Source organism: Rhinoraja longicauda, chromosome 44 (genome assembly GCF_053455715.1).
Source record: "Rhinoraja longicauda isolate Sanriku21f chromosome 44, sRhiLon1.1, whole genome shotgun sequence".
Lineage (NCBI taxonomy): Eukaryota > Metazoa > Chordata > Chondrichthyes > Rajiformes > Arhynchobatidae > Rhinoraja > Rhinoraja longicauda.
The window spans coordinates 5612092-5635794 of NC_135996.1; the positions used below are offsets into that span (position 1 = coordinate 5612092).

The window sequence follows — 23703 nt, forward strand, 5'->3', positions numbered from 1 at the left end:
CCTCCCTCCACTCCTCTCCCCTCTCTCCCCCTCCCCTTTCCCCTCCCCCTCTCCCCTCCCCTCCCTCTCTCACCCCTCCCTCCCCTCCTCTCTCTCCCCTCCCCTCCCCCCATCCTCTCTCTCCCCTCCCCTCCCCTCCCCTCCCCTCCCCTCCCCTCCCCTCCCCTCCCCCCCCGGCCTCTCTCTCCCCTCCCCTGTCTTCTCTCTCCCCTCCCCTCCCTCCTCTCCCCTCTCTCCCCTCCCCCCCCCCTCTCCCTCTCTCCCCTCCCCTCCCCCCCCCCCCTCTCCCCTCTCTCCCCTCCCCTCCCCCCCCCCGGCCTCTCTCTCCCCTCCCCTCCCCTCCCCCCATCCTCTCTCTCTCCCCTCCCCTCCCCTCCCTCCCCCTCCCTCCCCTCCCTCTCCCCTCCCCTCCCCCTCCCCTCCCCCTGTCTTCTCTCTCCCCTCCCCTCCCTCCTCTCCCCTCTCTCCCCTCCCCTCCCCCCCCCCGGCCTCTCTCTCCCCTCCCCCTGTCTCTCTCTCCCCTCCCCTCTCTCCTCTCCCCTCTCCTCCCCCCCCCTCCCCTCTCCCCTCCCTCCCCCCCCCCCGGCCTCTCTCTCCCCTCCCCTCCCCTCCCCCCATCCTCTCTCTCTCCCCTCCCCTCCCCCTCCCCTCCCCCCTCCCCCTCCCCTCCCCTCCCCTCCCCTCCCCCCCCCCCTCCCCCCCTCCCCCTCCCCCCTCCCCCCCTCCCCCCCCCGCCTCTCTCTCCCCTCTCTCCCCTCCCCTCCTCTCCCCTCTCCTCCCCTCCCCTCCCCCCCCCCCGGCCTCTCTCCCCCTCCACCCCCCCGGCCTCTCTCTCCCTCCCCTGTCTTCTCTCTCCCCTCCCCTCCTCCTCTCCCCTCTCTCCCTCCCCCCCCTCTCCCTCTCTCCCCTCCCCCCCCCCCCCTCTCCCCTCTCTCCCCTCCCCCCCCCCTGCCCTCCCCTCCTCTCCCCTCTCTCCCCTCCCCCCGTCCTCTCCCTCCCCCCTCTCCTCCCCTCCCCTCCCCCCCCCCTCCTCTCCCCTCTCCCCCAGAGCCCACCAGGGGTGATGTGCATCCTGGATGACGTGTGTGCCACCATGCATGCCAAGGGCGAGGGGGCCGACCAGACCCTGGTCCAGAAGCTGCAGTCTCAGATCGGGGCTCACCAGCACTTCAACAGCTGGAACAAGGGCTTCATCGTCCACCATTACGCTGGCAAGGTGTGTCGTAGGGAGAGGGCGAGGGGCGAGGGGTGAGGGGAGGGAATGGGGTCGAGAGGGAAAGATAGATCAGCCATGTAGGCCTGGACAGTGTAGGCCCGGACACTGTAGGCCCGGACACTGTAGGTCCAGACGCTGTAGGCCCGGACACTGTAGGCCCGGACACTGTAGGCCCGGACACTGTAGGCCCGGACACTGTAGGCCCGGACACTGTAGGCCCGGACACTGTAGGCCCGGACAGCGTAGGCCCGGACGCTGTAGGCCCGAGCAGTGTAGGCCCGGACACTGTAGGCCTGGACACTGTAAGCCCGGACGCTATAGGCCCGGACAGTGTAGGTCCGGACGCTGTAGGCCCGAGCAGTGTAGGCCCGGACGCTGTAGGCCCGGACACTGTAGGCCCGGACAGTGTAGGCCCGGACAGTGTAGAACCGGACAGTGTAGGCCCGGACAGTGTAGGCCGGACAGTGTAGGCCCGGACACTGTAGGCCCGGACAGTGTAGGCCCGGACAGCGTAGAACCGGACAGTGTAGGCCCGGACAGTGTAGGCCCGGACACTGTAGGCCCGGACAGTGTAGGCCGGACAGCATAGAACCGGACAGTGTAGGCCCAGACACTGTAGGCCCGGACAGTGTAGGCCTGGACACTGTAGGCCCGAGCAGTGTAGGCCCGGACGCTGTAGGCCCGGACACTGTAGGCCCGGACACTGTAGGCCCGGACAGTGTAGGCCCGGACAGTGTAGGCCCGGACACTGTAGGCCCAGACGCTGTAGACTCGGACAGTGTAGGCCCGGACAGTGTAGGCCCGGACAGTGTAGGCCCGGACAGTGTAGGCCCGGACACTGTAGGCCCGCACAGTGTAGGCCCGGACACTGTAGGCCCGGACAGTGTAGGCCCGGACAGCGTAGAACCGGACAGTGTAGGCCCGGACACTGTAGGCCCGGACAGTGTAGGCCTGGAGGCCCAGGCGGCACCTGACGGAGGTTGCCTAGCAACCCGCCTCCCGGCCCGGGCGGCCGCCGTTGGTGGAGCGGGAGCACGTGGCCGCTGGCTGGGTGAGGTCACGTGGGGCGCGGGGCGATGACGTCACCTTGTCCCGTATTTGGGAGTGAGATAGTTGGCGCCACTAGCCATGATCGAATGGATCGACTCGATGGGCCGAACGGCCTAATTCTGTGTAAACCCCCCCCCCCCCCCCACCCAAACCACCCTCTGTGTAAAGAAAACGTTATCATCAGTTTATAAGACAAAGGAGCAGGATTAGGCCATTCGGCCCATCGGGTCTGCTCCACCATTCTATCAGGGCTGACGTATCTTGAGTTGCGTTTATTGGTCATGTGTACCGAGGTACAGTGATTAGTGTGGGTGTCGGGGGCTAGGGGGAGAAAGGCAGAGGAATGGGGTTGGGAGGGAGGGATGGATCAGCCATGATCGAATGGCGGAGAAGACAGGATGGGCCGAATGGCCTAATTCTGTTCCCGGAAATTATGAGCTTCAGATTCCTGCCTTCCGAGGTATCGTGGGATGTGGGAAGGTTTCTGTGACGTTTGTAAATTTATTGGCTCGGTGTAAATGTAAAAATTGTCCCCCGCGTGCATTGGGTAGCGTTAGTGTGCGTGGATCGCTGGTCGGCGCGGACCTGATGGGCCGAAGGGCCTGTTTCCGCGCTGTATCTCTCCACTAACGACGGCGGTGGAGGCCAAGTCAACGGATATTTTCAAGGCGGTGATAGACAGATTCTTGATTAGTACGGGGTTGTGGGGAGAAGGCAGGAGAATGGGGTTAGGAGGGAGAGATAGATCAGCCACAATCGGATGGCGGAGTAGACTCGATGGGCCGAATGGCCTCATTCTGCTCCGAGAACCTGTGAGAGTTGGAGACTTGAGACTTGAGACTTGGAGACTTTAGACTAGGAGACTTTAGTTGGAGACATAGAAACATAGAAAATAGGTGCAGGAGTAGGCCATTCGGCCCTTCGAGCCTGTACGCACCGCCATTCAATATGATCATGGCTGATCATCCAACTCAGTATCCCGTACCTGCCTTCTCTCCATACCCCCTGATCCCTTTAGCCACAAGGGCCACATCTAACTCCCTCTTAAATATAGCCAATGAACTGGCCTCAACTACCTTCTGTGGCAGAGAATTCCACAGATTCACCACTCTCTGTGTGAAGAAATGTTTTCTCATCTCGGTCCTAAAAGACTTCCCCCTTACTGTGACCCCTGGTTCTGAACTTCCCCAACATCGGGAACAATCTTCCCGCATCTAGCCTGTCCAACCCCTTAAGAATTTTATAAGTTTCTATAAGATCCCCCCCTCAATCTTCTAAATTCCAGCGAGTACAAGCTGAGTCTATCCAGTCTTTCTTCATATGAAAGTCCTGCCATCCCAGGGATCAATCTGGTGAACCTTCTCTGTACTCCCTCTATGGCAAGAATGTCTTTCCTCAGATTTGGAGACCAAAACTGTACTTGAGACTTGAGACTTGGAGACTTGGAGACTTTAGACTAGGAGACTTTAGACTAGGAGACTTTAGACTAGGAGACTTTAGTTGGAGACGAGACTTGGAGACAGAGTTTAGACATGAGACTTTGAGACTTTGAGACTTGAGACTTGAAGACTTTAGTTGGAGACATGAGACTTGGAGACTTGGAGACTTTGAGACTTGGAGACTTTAGAGGAGATTTGGAGACTTGAGACTTAGAGACTTTAGTTGGAGACTGGAGACTTGGAGACTTTAGACTAGGAGACTTTAGTTGGAGACTTTGAGACTTGGAGACTTTGAGACTTGAGACTTTGAGACTTGGAGACTTTAGACTGGGAGACTTGGAGACTTGGAGACTTAAGACTTTGAGACTTGGAGACTTTAGACTAGGAGACTTGGAGACTTGGAGACATGAGACTTGGAGACTTTGAGACTTTAGACTGGGAGACTTGGAGACTTGGAGACTTAAGACTTTGAGACTTGGAGACTTTAGACTAGGAGACTTGGAGACTTGGAGACTTGGAGACATGAGACTTGGAGACTTGGAGACTTTGAGACTTTAGACTGGGAGACTTGGAGACTTGGAGACTTGGAGACTTGGAGACTTAAGACTTTGAGACTTGGAGACTTTAGACTTGGAGACTTGGAGACATGAGACATGGAGACTTGGAGACATGAGACTTGGAGACTTGGAAACTTGAGACTTTGAGACTTTAGACTAGGAGACTTTAGTTGGAGACTTAAGACTTGGAGACTTGGAGACTTGGAGACTTAAGACTTTGAGACTTGGAGACTTGAGACTTGGAGACTTGGAGACTTGAGACTTGAGACTTTGATACTTTAGACTAGGAGACTTTAGTTGGAGACTTCAGACTTGAGGCTTGGAGACTTGAGACTTAAGACTTGAGACTTTGAGACTTGGAGACTTGAGACTTTGAGACTTGGAGACTTGGAGACTTGGAGACTTTGAGACTTTAGACTGGGAGACTTGGAGACTTGGAGACTTTGAGACTTGGAGACTTTAGACTTGGAGACTTGGAGACATGAGACTTGGAGACTTGGAGACATGAGACTTGGAGACTTGGAGACTTGGAAACTTGAGACTTTGAGACTTTAGACTAGGAGACTTTAGTTGGAGACTTAAGACTTGGAGACTTGGAGACTTGGAGACTTAAGACTTTGAGACTTGGAGACTTGAGACTTGGAGACTTGGAGACTTGGAGACTTGAGACTTGAGACTTTGATACTTTAGACTAGGAGACTTTAGTTGGAGACTTCAGACTTGAGACTTGGAGACTTGAGACTTAAGACTTGAGACTTTGAGACTTGGAGACTTGAGACTTTGAGACTTGGAGACTTGGAGACTTTAGTTGGAGACTTGGAGACTATAGTTGGAGACTTGGAGACTTTAGTTGGAGACTTGAGACTTGAGACTTGGAGACTGGGAGACTTGGGACTTTGAGACTTGGAGACTTGGAGACTTTAGACTAGGAGACTTTAGACTAGGAGACTTTAGTTGGAGACTTCAGACTTGAGACTTGGAGACTTGAGACTAGGAGACTTTAGTTGGAGACTTGAGACTTGAGACTTGGAGACTGGAGACTTGGAGACTTGGAGACTTGGAGACTTGGAGACATGAGACTTGGAGACATGAGACTTGGAGACATGAGACTTTGAGACTTGGAGACTTTGAGACTTTAGACTAGGAGACTTTAGTTGGAGACTTGAGACTTGGAGACTGGAGACTTGGAGACTTGGAGACTTGGAGACATGAGACTTGGAGACATGAGACTTGGAGACTTGGAGACTTTGAGACTTTAGACTAGGAGACTTTAGTTGGAGACTTGAGACTTGAGACTTGGAGACTTGGAGACATGAGACTAGGAGACTTTAGTTGGAGACTTCAGACTTGAGACTTTGAGACTTGGAGACTTGAGACTTTGAGACGTTAGACTAGGAGACTTTAGTTGGAGACTTGAGACTTAGAGACTTTAGACTAGGAGACTTTAGTTGGAGATTTGAGTCTTGGAGACTGGAGACTTTGAGACTTGAGACTTGGAGACTTTAGACTAGGAGACTTTAGTTGGAGACTTGAGACTTGGAGACTTGGAGACTTAAGACTTTGAGACTTGAGTCTTGGAGACTTTAGACTAGGAGACTTGGAGACTTGAGACTTTGGGACTGAGACTTGGAGACTTTAGTTGGAGACTAAGATTATTAAGGGGTTGGACACGTTAGAGGCAGGAAACATGTTCCCAATGTTGGGGTCCAGAACCGGGGGCCACAGTTTAAGAATAAGGGGTCGGCCATTTAGAACGGAGATGAGGAAGACTTGGAGACTTGAGTCAGGGGGTATGGGGAGAAGGCAGGAACGGGGTACTGATTGAGAATGATCAGCCATGATCACATTGAATGGCGGTGCTGGCTCGAAGGGCCGAATGGCCTCCTCCTGCACCTATTGTCTATTGAGACTTAAGACTTGGAGACTTGAGACTTGGAGACTTTGGATTTGGAGACTTTAGACTTGGGACGAGGAGACTTTAGACTTCTGATTCCTGCCTTCCCAGGTATCGTACGACGTGGAAGGGTTTTGTGAGCGTAACCGTGACGTTCTATTCACGGATCTCATCGAGTTGATGCAGTCCAGTGAACTGTAAGTAGCCGGGGAAACTCAGCGGGTCGGGCAGCATCCGCGGAAGGGAAAGGAGGGTCGACGTTTCGGGCCGAGACCCGATCTCCCGTCTCTAGCCTTCCATCGCCGTCTCTCGTCTCCCGTCCCCGTCTAGCGAGGCAAAGCCTGGCGAGTGATAGGTGGACAATCAAGGAAGTGCAGATGCTCATTTACCAGAAAAAGAACACGTAGTTCCTTCAAAGTGGCGTCACGGGTAGACAGGGAGTGTTGTAGAGCAGAGGGATCTAGGAGCGCAGGTACACAGTTCCCTGAAAGTGTGGCGTCACAGGTAGACAGGGAGTGTTGTAGAGCAGAGGGATCTAGGAGCGCAGGTACACAGTTCCCTGAAAGTGGCGTCACAGGTAGACAGGCTCATTGGCCTTCATCAGTCAGAGTATTGAATTTAGAATGTGTAGGAAAGAACTGCAGACGCTGGTTTAAATCGAAGGTAGACACAAAATGCTGGAGTAACTCAGCGGGTCAGGCAGCAATCTCTGTAGAGAAGGAATGGGTGACGTTTTGGGTCAAGACCCTTCTTCAGATTGAAGTCACCCATTCCTGTTCTTCAGAGATGCTGCCTGTCCCGTTGAGTTACTGCAGCGTTTTGAGTCTACCTATTCAGTATAGAAGTTGGGAGGTCATGTTGCAGTTGTACAAGGCATTGGTGAGGCTGCATTTAGAGTATTGTGTTCAGTTCTGGGCACCACGTTACAGGAAAGATGTCGTCAAGCAGGAAAGGGTGCAGAGAAGATTTACAAGGATATTATAGACAATAGACAATAGGTGCAGGAGGAGGCCATTCGGCCCTTCGAGCCAGCACCGCCATTCAATGTGATCATGGCTGATCATTCTCAATCAGTACCCCGTTCCTGCCTTCTCCCCATACCCCCCTGACTCCGCTATCCTTAAGAGCTCTATCCAGCTCTCTCTTGAATACATTCAGAGAATTGGCCTCCACTGCCTTCTGAGGCAGAGAATTCCACAGATTCACAACTCTCTGACTGAAAACGTTTTTCCTCATCTCAGTTCTAAATGGCCTACCCCTTATTCTTAAACTGTGGCCCCTTGTTCTGGACTCCCCCAACATTGGGAACATGTTTCCTGCCTCTAACGTGTCCAACCCCTTAATAATCTTATATGTTTCGATAAGATCCCCTCTCATCCTTCTAAATTCCAGTGTATACAAGCCTAGTCGCTCCAGTCTTTCAACATACGACAGTCCCGCCATTCCGGGAATTAACCTAGTAAACCTACGCTGCACGCCCTCAATAGCAAGAATATCCTTCCTCAAATTTGGAGACCAAAACTGCACACAGTACTCCAGGTGCGGTCTCACTAGGGCCCTGTACAACTGCAGAAGGACCTCTTTGCTCCTATACTCAACTCCTCTTGTTATGAAGGCCAACATTCCATTGGCTTTCTTCACTGCCTGCTGTACCTGCACGCTTCCTTTCAGTGACTGATGCACTAGGACACCCAGATCTCGTTGTACGTCCCCTTTTCCTAACTTGTTGATGTTGCCAAGACTCGAAGGGCCTGAGCTACAGAGAGAGGTTGAGCAGGCTGGGTATCTATTCCCTGGAGCGCAGGAGGATGAGGGGCGATCTTATAGAGGTGTACAAAATCATGAGAGGAATAGATCGGGTAGATGCACAGAGTCTCTTGCCCAGAGTAGGGGACTCGAGGACCAGAGGACATAGGTTTAAGGTGGGGGGGGGGAGAAGAATTAATAGGAATCTGAGGGGTAACTTTTCCACATAAAGGGTGGTAGGTGTGTGGAACGAGCTGCCGGAGGAGGTAGTTGAGGCTGGGACTATCCCAACGTTTAAGAAACAGTTAGACAGGTACATGGACAGGACAGGTTTGCAGGGATATGGGCCAAATGCGGGCAGGTGGGACTAGTGTAGCTGGGACATGTTGGCCGGTGCGGGCTGGTTGGGATGAAGGGCCTGTGTCCACGCCGTGCGACTCCATGTGCCTACGGGATCTCAACCATTCCCTAAGGATCTTTCCCTTCTCCTCTGCAGCCCCTTCATCCGCGATCTCTTCTCGGACAACCTGAATGTGGAAAAGAAGGGCCGGCCGTCCACCGTCAGCAGCAAGATCAAGGTAGGCAGAGATGTCAGTCTGGAGATACAGCACAGAGACGGTCACTCCAGCCCACCGAGTCCACGCCCACCAGCGATCACACTGCCCTACACACGCACGCACACACGCACGCACACACACACGTACACACACACACACACGTTCACACGCACACACACACACATACATACATATATACATACATACACGCACACACACACACACACGTACACACACAAACACACACGTACATACATACACGCACATGCACATATACATACACACACACGTAGATACACACACACACACATGCACACACACACGTACATACATACCCACACACACACGTTCACGCGCACACACACACCCACACACACACACACGTACACACACACACATGCACACACACACACACATACACACACATGTACACATGTACACATGCGCACACACACACACACGTACATACATACACGCACACGTACAGGCACACATACACACACGCAGATATACACACACATGTACATACATACACTCACAAGCACATATACATACAAACACACACACACACACACACACACACACACGTACATGAATGAATGAATGAATGAATGAATACGTTTATTGGCCAAATGTGCATATAAGGATACAACATTACGGTCTAAACATGTGGGTGAAAATATACCAGAGCAAAAAATACATACAAATACATATACATACATATATACATACATATATACACACACACACGTACTTATACACACATATACACACACACATGCATACATACACACACACACACACACACACACACACACACACACACACACACACGAGGGGACAATTTACAGTGTACGAAAGCCAATTAATCTACAAGGCTGCACGCGCACGTCTTTGGAGTGTGGGAGGAAACCAGAGCACCCGAAGAAAACCCATGGGGTCCCAGGGAGAACGTACCCGAACCTAGCTATGATGAATGGTACGGCGTGGTTCTGTATTTGTCACATGTACCAAGCAAGGGACAAGTGAAATTCAATTTTGTGTACAGTTCAGGACAGGTATCACTAGTACGCAAGCCAATACACAATATTGGAGTAACTCAGCGGGACAGGCAGCGTCTCTGGAGAGAAGGAATGGGTGCGTGTCGGGTCAAGACCCTTCTTCAGACTGAAGAGGTAGTCTGAAGAAGGGTCTCGACCCGAAACGTCACCTTTCCTTTTCTCCAGAGATGCTGCCTGAACGAGTAGGGAGGTCACGTTGCAGTTGTACAAGGCGTTGGTGAGGCCGCATTTAGAGTATTGTGTTCAGCTCTGGGCACCGTGTTACAGGAAAGATGTCGTCGAGCTGGAAAGGGTTCAGAGAAGATTTACAAGGATGTTGCCAGGACTCGAGGGGCCTGAGCTACAGGGAGAGGTTGAGCAGGCTGGGTCTCTATTCCTTGGAGCGCAGGAGGATGAGGGGTGATCTTATAGAGGTGTACAAAATCATGAGAGGAATAGATCGGGTAGACGCACAGAGTCTCTTGCCCAGAGTAGGGGAATCGAGGACCAGAGGACATAGGTTCAAGGTGAAGGGGAAAAGATTTAATAGGAATCTGAGGGGTAACTTTTTCACACAGAGGGTGGTGGGTTATACGTTTTGATAAGATAAGATCTTATCGAAATGTATAAGATTATTAAGGGGTTGGACACGTTGGAGGCAGGAAACATGTTCCCAATGTTGGGGGAGTCCAGAACAAGGGGCCACAGTTTAAGAATAAGGGGTCGACCATTTAGAACTGAGATGAGGAAAAACTTTTTCAGTCAGAGAGTTGTGAATCTGTGGAATTCTCTGCCTCAGAAGGCAGTGGAGGCCGATTCTCTGAATGCATTCAAGAGAGAGCTAGATAGAGCTCTTAAGGATAGCGGAGTCAGGGGGGTATGGGGAGAAGGCAGGAACGGGGTACTGATTGAGAATGATCAGCCATGATCACATTGAATGGCAGTGCTGGCTCGAAGGGCCGAATGGCCTCCTCCTGCACCTATTGTCTATTGTCTATTGTGTACGGAACGAGCTGCCGGAGGAGGTAGTTGAGGCTGGGACTATCCCATCGTTTAAGAAACAGTTAGACAGGTATATGGATAGGACGGGTTTGGAGGGATATGGACCAAATGCAGGCAGTTGGGGCTAGTGTAGCTGGGACATGTTGGCCGGTGTGGGCACGTCGGGCCGAAAGGCCTGTCTCCACTCTGTGACTCGAGGACCCGGTGAGTCTTTTTGTGACCGTCTCTAGTACACAGAGTCGACAGTTTGGCGCCATTTTCGAATCTCGGTTGTGGTACGCGCAGGGAGCCTGACCTTGAAGGCCCGTTGCCATGGCAGCGTTGCAAGGCTGTCGGTGCCCGGTCAGGCCGGGCCCCAGGCTGCCGCGGGGCCTCCAGCGGCCCACCCAATCCTCCGCCAAGGCCGTGCGCGCTACCTCCCACCAACGAGGCCTGCTCGCTATTTTACAGACGCAAGCCAACGACTTGGTGACGACACTGATGAAATGCACCCCTCACTACATCCGCTGCATCAAGCCCAACGAGACCAAGAAGGCCAAGGACTGGGAGGAAACCAGGTTGGGACTGGAAGGGGGGGGGGGGGGGGGGGGGGCGGGCAGGGAGGGAGGGAGGCGGTTAATTTAATTCATAGACGCAGCGTGGGAGCAGGCCCTTCGGCCCACCAAGTCCACGCCGACCAGCGATTACCCGTTCATGCTCATTCTACATTATCCCACTTGAAACTTTAGACTGGAGACTTGGGAGATTTTAGACAATAGACAATAGGTGCAGGAGGAGGCCATTCGGCCCTTTGAGCCAGCACCGCCATTCACCGTGATCATGGCTGATCATTCAATGTGATCATGGCTGATCATTCTCAATCAGTACCCCGTTCCTGCCTTCTCCCCATACCCCCTGACTCCGCTATCCCTACGAGCTCTATCTAGCTCTCTCTTGAATGCATTCAGAGAATTGGCCTCCACTGCCTTCTGAGGCAGAGAATTCCACAGATTCACAACTCTCTGACTGAAAAAGTTTTTCCTCATCTCCGTTCTAAATGGCCGACCCCTAATTCTTAAACTGTGTGGCCCCTGGTTTTGGACTCCCCCAACATCGGGAACATGTTTCCTGCCTCTAACGTGTCCAACCCCTTAATAATCTTATACGTTTCGATAAGATCCAGTCTTATCCTTCTAAATTCCAGTGTATACAAGCCTAGTCGCTCCAGTCTTTCAACATACGACAGTCCCGCCATTCCGGGAATTAACCTGGTGAACCTACGCTGCACGCCCTCAACAGCAAGAATATCCTTCCTCAAATTTGGAGACCAAATTTGGAGGCCAAAACTGCACACAGTACTCCAGGTGCGGTCTCACTTGGGCCTTGTACAACTGCAGAAGGACCTCTTTGCTCCTAGGACAGGGAGACTAGACTTTTCTAGTCTAGTCTCAAAGAGGTCCTTCTGCAGTTGTTAGGAGCAAAGAGGCCCTTCTGCAGTTGTACAGGGCCCTAGTGAGACCGCACCTGGAGTTTTGCTGCAGACCTGGAGATTTGAGACTCGGAGACTGGAGACTTGGACCTAGAGTTCCTTCCTTCCTTCACGTGACTGTCTGCTCTGCCTCTCTCTCCAAGGGTCAAACACCAGGTGGAGTATCTGGGACTGAGTGAGAACATAAGGGTTCGTCGCGCGGGCTACTCTTACCGACGAGTCTTCAAAAAGTTCCTCCAAAGGTAACGTTTCTTTTCGACACTTTTGAGACCTGTCTTGGGGAGACGACTTCACGGAGTCAGAGAGTGACACGGCTCGGAAACACGCCAGAGTAGACTACAATAGACCAGACTAGAATAGACAAGAATACTCAAGAGTAGAATTGACGGGACGAGACAAAACTACACTGGACTAGACTAGAAGGAAGAGGAAGTACAGAGAAGGTTCACCAGATTGATCCCTGGGATGGCAGGACTTTCATATGAAGAAAGACTGGATAGACTCGGCTTGTACTCGCTGGAATTTAGAAGACTGAGGGGGGATCTTATAGAAACTTACCAAATTCTTAAGGGGTTGGACAGGCTAGATGCGGGAAGATTGTTCCCGATGTTGGGGAAGTCCAGAACAAGGGGTCACACAGTTTAAGGATAAGGGACTTTTAGGACTGAGATGAGAACATTTTTTTTCACACAGAGAGTGGTGAATCTGTGCAATTCTCTGCCACAGAAGGTAGTTGAGGCCAGTTCATTGGCTATATTTAAGAGGGCGTTAGATGTGGCCCTTGTGGCTAAAGGGATTAGGGGGTACGGAGAGAAGGCAGGTACGGGATACTGAGTTGGATGATCAGCCATGATCATATTGAATGGCGGTGCGTACAGGCTCGAAGGGCCGAATGGCCTACTCCTGCACCTATTTTCTATGTTTCTAGAACAGACAGACACAAAATGCTGGAGTAACTCAGAGGCTCAGGCAGTATCTCTGGAGAGAAGGAATGGGTCAGAAAAAGTGTAGACGGTGGCGCAGCGGTAGAGTTGCTGCCTTACGGCGAATGCAGCGCCGGAGACCCGGGTTCGATCCCAACTACGGGCGCCGTCTGTACGGAGTTTGTACGTTCTCCCCGTGACCTGCGTGGGGTTTCTCCGAGATCTTCGGTTTCCTCCCACGCTCCAAAGACGTGCGGGTTTGTGGGTTAATTGGTAAATGTAAAAATTGTTCCTGGTGGGTATCGGATAGTGTTAGTGTGCGGGGATCGCTGGTCGGCGCGGACCCGGTGGGCCGAAGGGCCTGTTTCCGCGCTGTGCCTCTAATCTAATCTGCACTGGAAAGCCAAGAATACTCAAGACTAGAATTGACTAGACAGGACAAAACTACATTGGACTAGACCACAACAAATAGATACCAATTGCTGGAGTAACTCAGCGGTTCAGGCAGTATCTCTGGAGAGAAGGAATGGGTCTGAAGAAGGGTCTCGACCAGAAACGTCACCCATTCCTTCCCTTCCGTAGATGCTGCCTGACCCGCTGAGTTACTCCAGCACTTGGTGTCTGCCTTTGGTTTAAACCAGCGTCTGCAGTTCCTTCCTGACACATCCCATCTGCTGTTCCTTTCTAGACGAGAACAGTTTAGACAAGAACAGTCTGGACAAGATGACTATAGACTACCCGTTGACGAGATTAGACCAAGCTACTCTAGACTGGACTATTTGGAGAGAAGTATGGGCGAATTGTGAAGCTGGAGGAAGGAATGTGGGTGGAGTCTCACCGTGGGGGGGATGGGCTCTCATGGCTTGGGGGGGGGGAGGGGGAGAGGGAGGGGGAGACGGTGAAGGGCCGTGCGGGAGGGGGGGCTGGGGGTCGGTGCAGGCCGGGCCGACGGTCACATTCTCTGTCGCAGGTACGCCATCTTGACTAAGGAGACGTGGCCTGGGTGGGGAGGGGACGAGAGGCAGGGGGTCACCCACCTGCTCCACTCTGTCAACATGGACCACGACCAGTTTCAGCTGGGCCGGAGCAAGGTCTTCATCAAGGCTCCCGAGTCGGTGAGTGTCCGGGCGAGAGACGGAGACACGCACAGATGCACTGCTCCCCTCTACACACCCCAAACACAGCTCGCCCTCTTGCCCCAACACCTCAATCCAACCCAACCCCAACTCAACCCAACCCCAACTCAACCCCAACCCAACTCAACCCCAACCCAACTCAACCCCAACCCAACCCAACCCAACTCAACCCCAACCCAACTCAACCCCAACCCAACTCAACCCCAACCCAACTCAACCCAACCCAACCCAACTCAACCCAACCCAACCCAATCCAACTCAACCCAACCCCAACTCAACCCAACCCAACCCAACTCAATCCAACCCAACTCAATCCAACCCAACCCAACCTCAACTCAACCCCAACCAACCTCAACTCAACCCAACCTCAATCCAACCCAACTCCACCCAACCCAACTCAACCCAACCCAACTCAATCAAACCCAACTCAATCCAACCCAACCCAACCTCAACTCAACCCCAACCAACCTCAACTCAACCCAACCTCAATCCAACCCAACTCCACCCAACCCAACCCAACTCAACCCAACCCAACTCAATCAACCCCACTCAACCCAACCCAACTCAACCTCAACTCAACTCAACTCAACGCAACCCAACCCCAACTCAACCCAACCCAACTCAACCTCAACTCAACCCAATTCAACCCCATCCCACCTCAACTCAACCCAACTCAATCCATCCCAACCCCAACTCAACCCAAACCAACCTCAACTCAACCCAACCTCAATCCAACCCAACTCCACCCAACCCAACCCAACTCAACCCAACTCAACCCCAACCCAATTCAACCCCAACCCAACCCAACTCAACCCCACCTCAACTCAACCCAACTTAACCCAACCCAACTCAATCCAACCCAACTCAATCTACCCCACCTCAACTCAACCCAACTCCATCCAACCCAACTCAACCCCACCCAACCCAACTCAACCCAGCCTCAACCCACCTCAACTCAACCCAACCCAACTCAACCCCACCTCAACTCAACCCAACTCAATCCAACCCAACTCAACCACAACCCATCCCCAACCCAACTCAACTGAACCCAACCCAACTCGACCCAACCCAACTTCAACCCAACTCAACTCAATCCAACCCAACCCAACCCAACCTCAACCCACCTCAACTCAACCCCAACCAACCTCAACCCAACCTAACTCAATCCAACCCAACTCAACCCCAACCCAACCCAACTTCAACCCAACTCAACCCAACCTCAACTCAACTCAACCCAACCCCAACACAACCCTACCCAACCCAACCCAACTCAACCCAGCCTCAACCCACCTCAACTCAACTCTACCCAACCCAACTCAACCCTACCCAACCTCAACCCAACTCAATCCAACCCAACTCAACCTCAACCCATCCGCAACCCAACTCAACCCAACTCGACCCAACCCAACCCAACTTCAACCCAACTCAACTCAACCCAACCTCAACTGAACCCAACCCCAACACAACCCTACCCAACCTCAACCCAACTCAACCTCAACCCATCCCCAACCCAACTCAACCCAACCCAACTCAACCTAACTCGACCCAACCCAACTTCAACCCAACTCAACTCAACCCCACCTCAACTCAACTTCAACCCAACTCAACCCAATCCAACCTCAACTCAATCCAACCCAATCCAACCCAACTCAACCCCAACCCTAATCCCAACCTCAACCCCAACCCCTAACCCAACCCAACTCAACCCAATCCAACTCAACCCACCCAACCCAACCCAACCTCCTTATTTACTATAGCAGGCACTTTAGCACTTCATTCTTCTTCCAAATGGTCTTAAAACAAATATACATCGTGCACCTCCGAAAGACACAGCAGAATAAACACAGCCCTCTTCCACACCATTACAGATAAGCAGATAAGATAATCAGTCTGAAGAAGGGTCTCGACCCGAAAGGCCACTCATTCCTTCTCTCCAGAGATGCTTCCTGTCCCGCTGAGTTACTCCAGCATTTTGTGTCTACCTTCGATATAAACCAGCATCTGTAGTTCCTTCCGACACATTACATATAAGCAAATGTCCCTTTACTCTTTCGACCTTGTACTATTGTTTTACGATTACCATTTGTCCTTTGGCAACAGAGAACAGAATCTGACTAAAGTGGACCTCAGTGTCATGTGCACATGCTCCATTTCAACCTTCTTTCAAGAGAGAGCTAGATAGAGCTCTTAAGGATAGCGGAGTCAGGAGGTATGGGGAGAAGGCAGGAACGGGGTACTGATTGAGAATGATCGGCCATGATCACGTTGAATGTTGGTGCTGGCTCGAAGGGCCGAATGGCCTCCCCCTGCACCTATTGTCTATTGTCTATTTAAAGCACAGAATTATTCCAACCCTCGAGGAGGACTTTAAAGAAGGAATGGGTGACGTTTCGTGTGTCGAGACCAGTCTGAAGAAGGGTCTCGACCCGAAACGTCGCCCATTCCTTCTCTCCAGAGATGCTGCCCGACCCGCTGAGTTACTCCAGCATTTTACATAGAAAATAGGTGCAGGAGGAGGCCATTCGGCCCTTCGAGCCAGCACCGCCATTCATTGTGATCACGGCCGATCGTCCCCAATCAATAACCCGTGCCTGCCTTCTCCCCATATCCCTTGATTCCACCAGCCCCTAAAGCTCTATCTAACTCTCTCTTAAATCCATCCAGTGAATCGGCCTCCACTGCCCTCTGTGGCAGAGAATTCCACAAATTCACAACTCTCTGGGTGGAAAAGTTCCTTCTCATCTCAGTTTTAAATGGCTTCCCCTTTATTCCAAGACTGTGGCCCCCAGACACATTTTGTATCTGACCTTCGATTTAAACCAGCATCTGCAGTTCTTTCCTACATGTTCTAGACAATAGACAATAGGTGCAGGAGGAGGCCATTCGAGCCATTCAATGTGATCATGGCCGATCATTCTCAATCAGTACCCCATTCCTGCCTTCTCCCCATACCCCCTGACTCCGCTATCCTTAAGAGATCTATCCAGCTCTCTCTTGAATGCATTCAGAGAATTGGCCTCCACTGCCTTCTGAGGCAGAGAATTCCACAGATTCACAACTCTCTGACTGATGAAGGCCAGTGAACCTGCCGTGCCACGTTCAAGGCAGCGTGTACCTGCGCTGCTCGATTCCAGAGGAGTTTAAGCATTTTCCGGCGCTCTACCTGAACCTTTGCTGCCTTCTTGAAGCTTTGCAATCTGCCTCTGACACCCACGTCTCTCTCCCCACAGCTCTTCCTGTTGGAGGAGATGAGGGAGAGGAAGTTCAATGGGTACGCGCGGGTGATCCAGCTGGCTTGGCGCAAGCACATCGCCGTACGGAGGTACATACGGATGCGGGAGGAAGGTAAGGACCCAGATCCCGTTCTCCCGCTCACCCCGAGAGACCTTTCCCCGCTGAGATTCATAGAAACATAGAAAATAGGTGCAGGAGTAGGCCATTCGGCCCTTCGAGCCTGTACGCACCGCCATTCAATATGATCATGGCTGATCATCCAGCTCAGTATCCCGTACCTGCCTTCTCTCCATACCCCCTGATCCCTTTAGCCACAAGGGCCACATCTAACTCCCTCTTAAATATAGCCAATGAACTGGCCTCAACTACCTTCTGTGGCAGAGAATTCCACAGACTCACCACTCTCTGTGTGAAGAAATGTTTTCTCATCTCGGTCCTAAAAGACTTCCCCCTTATCCTTAAGCTGTGACCCCTGGTTCTGGACTCCCCCAACATCGGGAACAATCTTCCCGCATCTAGCCTCTCCAACCCCTTAAGAATTTTATATGTTTCTATAAGATCCCCCCTCAGTCTTCTAAATTCCAGCGAGTACAAGCCCAGTCTATCCAGTCTTTCCTCATATGAAAGTCCCGCCATCCCAGGGATCAATCTGGTTCGGGGACAGGGAGCGGTGTTTGTTCCTCTTGTGGTCTTACTATTCTTGCCCTCAATTCTTGCTATTGAGGGCGTGCAGCGTAGGTTCACCAGGTTAACCCCCGGAATGGCGGGACTGTCATATGTTGAAAGACTGGAGCGACTAGGCTTGTATACACTGGAATTTAGAAGGATGAGAGGAGATCTTATCGAAACGTATAAGATTATTAAGGGGTTGGACACGTTAGAGGCAGGAAACATGTTCCCAATGTTGGGGGAGTCCAGAACAAGGGGCCACACAGTTTTAAGAATAAGGGGTCGGCCATTTAGAACTGAGATGAGGAAGAACTTTTTCAGTCAGAGAGTTGTGAATCTGTGGAATTCTCTGCCTCAGAAGGCAGTGGAGGCCAATTCTCTGAATGCATTCAAGAGAGAGCTGGATAGAGCTCTTAAGGATAGCGGAGTCAGGGGGTATGGGGAGAAGGCAGGAACGGGGTACTGATTGAGAATGATCAGCCGTAATCACATTGAATGGCGGTGCTGGCTCGAAGGGCCGAATGGCCTCCTCCTGCACCTATTGTCTATTGTCTTACGCACTTCGATAAGATTGCCCCTCATCCTCCTGCGCTCCAGGGAGTTAAGTCCCAGCCTGCTCGACTTCTCCCCCATAGCTCAGGCCCCTCGAGTCCTGGCAACATCCTCGTAAATCTTCCCTGCCCTAAAGAGACCGGGGCAGGCAAGGACTCTATTCCCTGGAGCGCAGGAGGATGAGGGGTGATCTTATCGGGGTGTATAAAATCACGAGGGGAATAGATCGGGTAGACGCACAGAGTCTCTTGCCCAGAGTAGGGTAATCATGAACCAGAGGACATTAAAGTGATACAGTGTGGAAACAGGCCCTTCGGCCCAACTTGCCCACACCAACCAATATGTCCCATCTACACTAGTCCCACCTGCCTGAGTTTGATCCATATCCCTCCAAACCTGTCCTATCCATGTACCTGTCTAAATGTCTCTTAAACGTTGGGATAGTCCCAGCCTCAACTACCTCCTCTGGCAGCTCGTTCCACACACCCACCACCCTCTGTGTGAAAAAAGTTACCCCTCAGATTCCTATTATTCTTTCCCCCCCCATCACCTTAAACTTATGTCCTCTGGTCCTCGATTCCATTACTCTGCGTAAAAGACTCTGTGCGTTCTACCCGATCTATTCCCCTCATGATCTTACACAACCTCTATAAGATCGTCCCTCATCCTCCTGCGCTCCAAGGAATAGAGACCCAGCCTGCTCAACCTCTCCCTGTAGCTCAGGCCCCTCGAGTCCTGGCAACATCCTCGTAAATCCTCTCTGCGCCCCTTTCCTGCTTGACGACATCTTTCCTGTAACACGGTGCCCAGAACTGAACACAATACTCTAAATGCGGCCTCACCAAATGCCTTATACAACTACAACATGACCTCCCAACTTCTATACTCAATAGGTAGACTCAAAATGCTGCAGTAACTTGAGCGCAGAGAGGATTTACGAGGATGTTGCCAGGACTCGAGGGGCCTGAGCTACAGGGAGAGGTTGAGCAGGCTGGGACTCTATTCCTTGGAGCGCAGGAGGATGAGGGGCAATCTTATAGAGGTGTACAAAATCATGAGAGGAATAGATTGGGTAGAGATTAATTAGACCAGAGTAGGGGAATCAAGACCCTGAGGACATCGGCTTAAGGTGAGAGGGGGAAGGATTTAATGGGAACCTTTTTTATACTCAAGGTGATGGGTGTATGGAACGAGCTGCCGGAGGGAGGTAGTTGAGGCTGGGATTATCCCAATGTTAAAAATAAACCATTTACATGGATGGGACACGTTTAGAGAGAAGTAGTGGGATAGGGTGGTGTGCAGCGGTAGAGTTGCTGCCTTACAGCGAATGCAGCGCCGAGACCCGGGTTCCATCCCGACCACAGGCGCCGTCTGTACAGAGTTTGTACGTTCTCCCCGTGGGTTCTCTCCGAGATCTTCGGTTTCCTCCCACACTCCAAAGACGTGCGGGTTTGTAGGTTAATTGGCTTGGTATAAATGTAAACATTGTCTCTAGTGGGTGTGTGGGATAGTGTTAGTGTGCGGGGATCGCTGGGCGGCGCGGACCTGATTGGGCCGAAGGGCCTGTTTCCGCGCTGTATCTCTAAATCTAAAAAGGACATGTTGGTTTCGGCATGGACTAGTTGGGCTGAATGGCCTGTTTCAGTGGCCTTTCCCCTGTCTTCAAAGTAACGGGCAAAGAGGTGGGGCGGGGTTCTATCGGCGGGCTAGTAGGGGGCGGGTTGGGCGAAGGGCATGTAGCTGAGGCCACACCGCTGACGGCTGGTCTTTCTCGCCCAGCCTCCGACGTGGTGGTGAACAAGAAGGAGAGACGCAGGAACAGCATCAACCGCAACTTTGTGGGCAACTACATCGGGATGGACGGCCAGCACGAGCTACGGCAACTCTTGCCCCGCAGAGAACGCATAGACTTCACCCACACCGTCACCAAATACAACCGCAGGTTCAAGGTACCACCACCCCCTCTGCCCACACCCCCAAACTCCACACACCTACACCTCTCCATCTCAACCTCCATCTCCATCTCTCAATCTCTATCTCTCCATCTCCCCACCTCTAACTCTCTCTCTCTCTCTCTCCTCTCTCCCTCTCTCTATCTCAATCTCAATCTCTCCATCTCCCCACCCTCTCTCTCTCTCTCTCTCTCTCACTCTCTCTCTCTCTCTCTCTCTCTCTCTCTCTCTCCTCTCTTCTCTCTCTCTCTCTATATCGATCTCAATCTCAATCTCTCCATCTCCCCACCTCTAATCTCTCTCTCTCTCTCCACTATTCTCTCTCTCTCTCTCTCTCTCTCTCTCTCTCTCTATCTCCATCTCAATCTCTCCATCTCCACTCCTCTACCTCTCTCCACTATTTCTCTCCTCTCTCTCTCTCTCTCTCTCTCTATCTCAATCTCTCCCTCTCCACTCCTCTATCTCTCTCCATTATTCTCTCTCTCTCTCTCTCTCTCTCTCTCTCCTCTCTCTCTCTCTCTCTCTCTCTCTCTCTCTCTCTCTCCACTATTCTCTCTCCCTCTCTCTCCATCTCTCTCCCCATCTCAATCTCAATCTCTCCATCTCCCCACCTCTATCTCTCTCCATCTCACCACCTCTATCTCTCTCTCTCTCCACTATTCTCTTTCTCTACTCTCTCCCTCTCCACTAACTCTCTCTCCACTATCTCTTTCTCTCTATCTCTCTCCCTCTCCACTATCTCTCCATCTCCCCCACCTCTACCAATGGCCACCCCCCAACTCTCCCCCACCCGTCTTTTTCCCTCCCTCCCTCCCTCCCTCCCCTCCCCTCCCTCCCTCCCTCCCTCCTCCCTCTATCCCTCCTCCTCTCCCCCCTTCCCTCCCTCCTTTCCTAGACCCCCAAGCTGCTGACTAACCCCCCTCCTCCTCCTCCCTCCTCCTCCTCCTCCTGCTCTCCCCCCCCCCCCCCCCCCCCCGGGCAGACGGTGAAGAGGGACCTCATCCTAACGCCAACCTCCGTCTACCTCATCGGCCGAGAGAGAGTGAGGCAGGGCCCGGAGAAGGGAACCATCAAGGAGGTGCTGAAGAGGCAGATCGAGCTCTCCCAGATCCAGTCTGTCTCCCTCAGGTGAGCTTCCCGCCACCCCCCCCCCCCACACCCTTCCCCCACCCCTGGCCCCCATCGTCCGTCCCCCCACACCCTTCCCCCACCCCTGGCCCCCATCGTCCGTCCCCCACACCCTTCCCCAACGCCCTGTCCGTCTCCCACACCCTTCCCCACCCCTGGCCCCCATCGTCCGTCCCCCACACCCTTCCCCACCGGTCCATCACTCAGATACTTCCTCACCAGCAGAAGGGTCAGCTAGGACTCTTCTCCAGCGTTCTGTCCTCCACATCCTTCCCCATCACCCCATCTTTTCCCTCCCACCCTCTCCACCCTCTCCCCCTCTCTCCCCCCTCTATCTCCTCTCGCCCTCTCCTGCTCTCTCCCTGTCTCTCTCTCCCCTCCTCTCTCTCTCCCCATCTCTCTCTCCTCTCCTCCTCCTCTCTCCCTCTCCTTCTCCCTCTCCCCTCTCTCTCTCTCTCTCTCCCCCTCCCCTCTCTCTCCTCTCTCCCCCTCTCTCTACCCCCCCTCTCTCCTCTCTCTCTCTGGTGGTGACTGCAGTCTCTCTCTCCCTGTCCAGCCCGTTTCAAGATGACTTCCTGGTGCTTCACGAGCCGCGATACGACAGCGTTCTGGAGTCGGCCTTCAAGACCGAGTTCCTCAGCCTCCTCTGTAAACGTTATAAGGAGCGGACGCAGAACAACCTGCCCGTGAAGTTCGGCAACCTGTGAGTGGCGGCACGAGGGGTGGCCAACCTCCTCACTCCCAAACACGGGAGGAAAAAGATGGCGTCGCCGCCCCCGCCCACTCACCCAGCCAGTGGCCACATGCTCCCCGCTCCGCTAATGGCGGCCGCCCGGGCCAAGAGGAGGGTTGGTGGGCAACCTCCGTTACACGAACACACACTCGGCCCCGCTCCCCGAACACAGTCCGTTAGCCTACACTGTCCGGGGCCTACAGCGGCCGTCCGGGCCTACAGCGTCTCCCCGGGCTACAGCGTCCAGGCCTACAGCATCCGGGCCTACAGTGTCCGGACCTACAGCAGCCCCTGGGCCTACAGTGTCCGGGCCTACAGCGTCCGGGCCTAGTGTCCCGGGCCTACAGCAGCCCCCGGGCCTACAGCGTCCGGGCCTACCGTGTCCGGGCACTACACTGGCCCTCGGGCCTACAGCGTCCGGGCCTACAGTGTCCGGGCCTACGGTGTCCGGGCCTACAGTGTCCGGGCCTACAGTGTCCGGGCCTACAGCGCCCCCCCCGGGCCTAATACGGGACAAGGGCGGTCCCGTACAGGACAAGCCAATTTAGCCCAAAATACGGGACAGTTGACACAATTACATCCCAGTTTTTGTACACAAGCCCTCTTGACATAAATGCTGGCATAGAGTTTGTTTTCTTTACTGCCGATTCGATTTGCAGATGAACGTTTTGGGAATCCTGCACCGCGGTACCACCGGGCCCCTCTGCACCTCCGATTCCTGGGTTCCCATCCCTAGATTATTGCGCCCCAGAGTTCCTCGCGACGCTCCGCAAGCGCTGCCTTGCCAAGGGCCGCCGACCTCTCACCTTTCACGCTTTTGTGCCGGCGCAGGTTGGAGTTCAAAGTGAAGAAGGACGGCTGGGGTCCCTGGGCGGGCGGCGGGGACTCGGCAGATCCAGTTTCGGGGGCGGGACAGGGGCGACGTGGCCATCTTGAAACCGTCCAACAAGACCCTGGAGGTCAGCATCGGTCCGGGCCTGCCCAAAAACGCAAGTAAGTGCCCGCCGGATTTGGGACTTTCCAGCCTCGACGCGGGAAAAAACGTTCCCCGTGTTGTGGGGGGGGGGGGGGGGGGGGGGGGGGGGAGGGTCCAGAACCAGTTGGCCACACAGTTTAAGAATAAGGGGTTGGCCATTTTGGACTGAGACGAGTAAAATCCTCTGCCACAGAAGGCAGTGGAGGCCGATTATCTGGATGTTTTCAAAGAGAGAGTTAGATTTAGCTCTTTGTGCTAACGGAATCAAGGGATATGGGGGGAAAAGCAGGAACGGGGTACTGATTCTGGATGATCAGGCGTGAGCATATTGAATGGCGGTGCTGGCTCGAGGGGCTGAATGGCCTCCTCCTGCACCTATTTTCTGTGTTTCTATGGATTTGTGCCGGACACTTCCTCCAATGCTTCAGACT

The 23703-nt window shown here is 53.2% G+C and overlaps 1 protein-coding gene across 1 annotated transcript; it reads left to right on the top strand.

Moving 5' to 3' along the window:
• The first annotated feature begins 1054 nt into the window (after positions 1-1054).
• Positions 1055-23293, top strand: LOC144612346 (unconventional myosin-Ie-like). Its single transcript, XM_078431920.1, has 11 exons — positions 1055-1216; positions 6268-6353; positions 8399-8480; positions 10952-11058; positions 12113-12211; positions 13863-14007; positions 17259-17373; positions 20263-20432; positions 21418-21563; positions 22120-22266; positions 23128-23293. Exons 1-11 carry the CDS (start codon positions 1064-1066, stop codon positions 23291-23293), a joined length of 1416 nt encoding a protein of 471 aa, XP_078288046.1. The 5' UTR covers positions 1055-1063.
• The last annotated feature ends 410 nt before the right edge of the window (positions 23294-23703 follow it).

Excerpts from the sequence above, each read along its gene's own strand:
- LOC144612346 (XM_078431920.1), top strand. The coding sequence starts at position 1,064 with ATGTGCATCCTGGATGACGTGTGTGCCACCATGCATGCCAAGGGCGAG. Across the intron at positions 12,212-13,862 it reads TTCAAAAAGTTCCTCCAAAG|GTACGCCATCTTGACTAAGG; the intron begins GTAACGTTTCTT and ends TCTCTGTCGCAG. Across the intron at positions 14,008-17,258 it reads TCATCAAGGCTCCCGAGTCG|CTCTTCCTGTTGGAGGAGAT; the intron begins GTGAGTGTCCGG and ends CTCTCCCCACAG.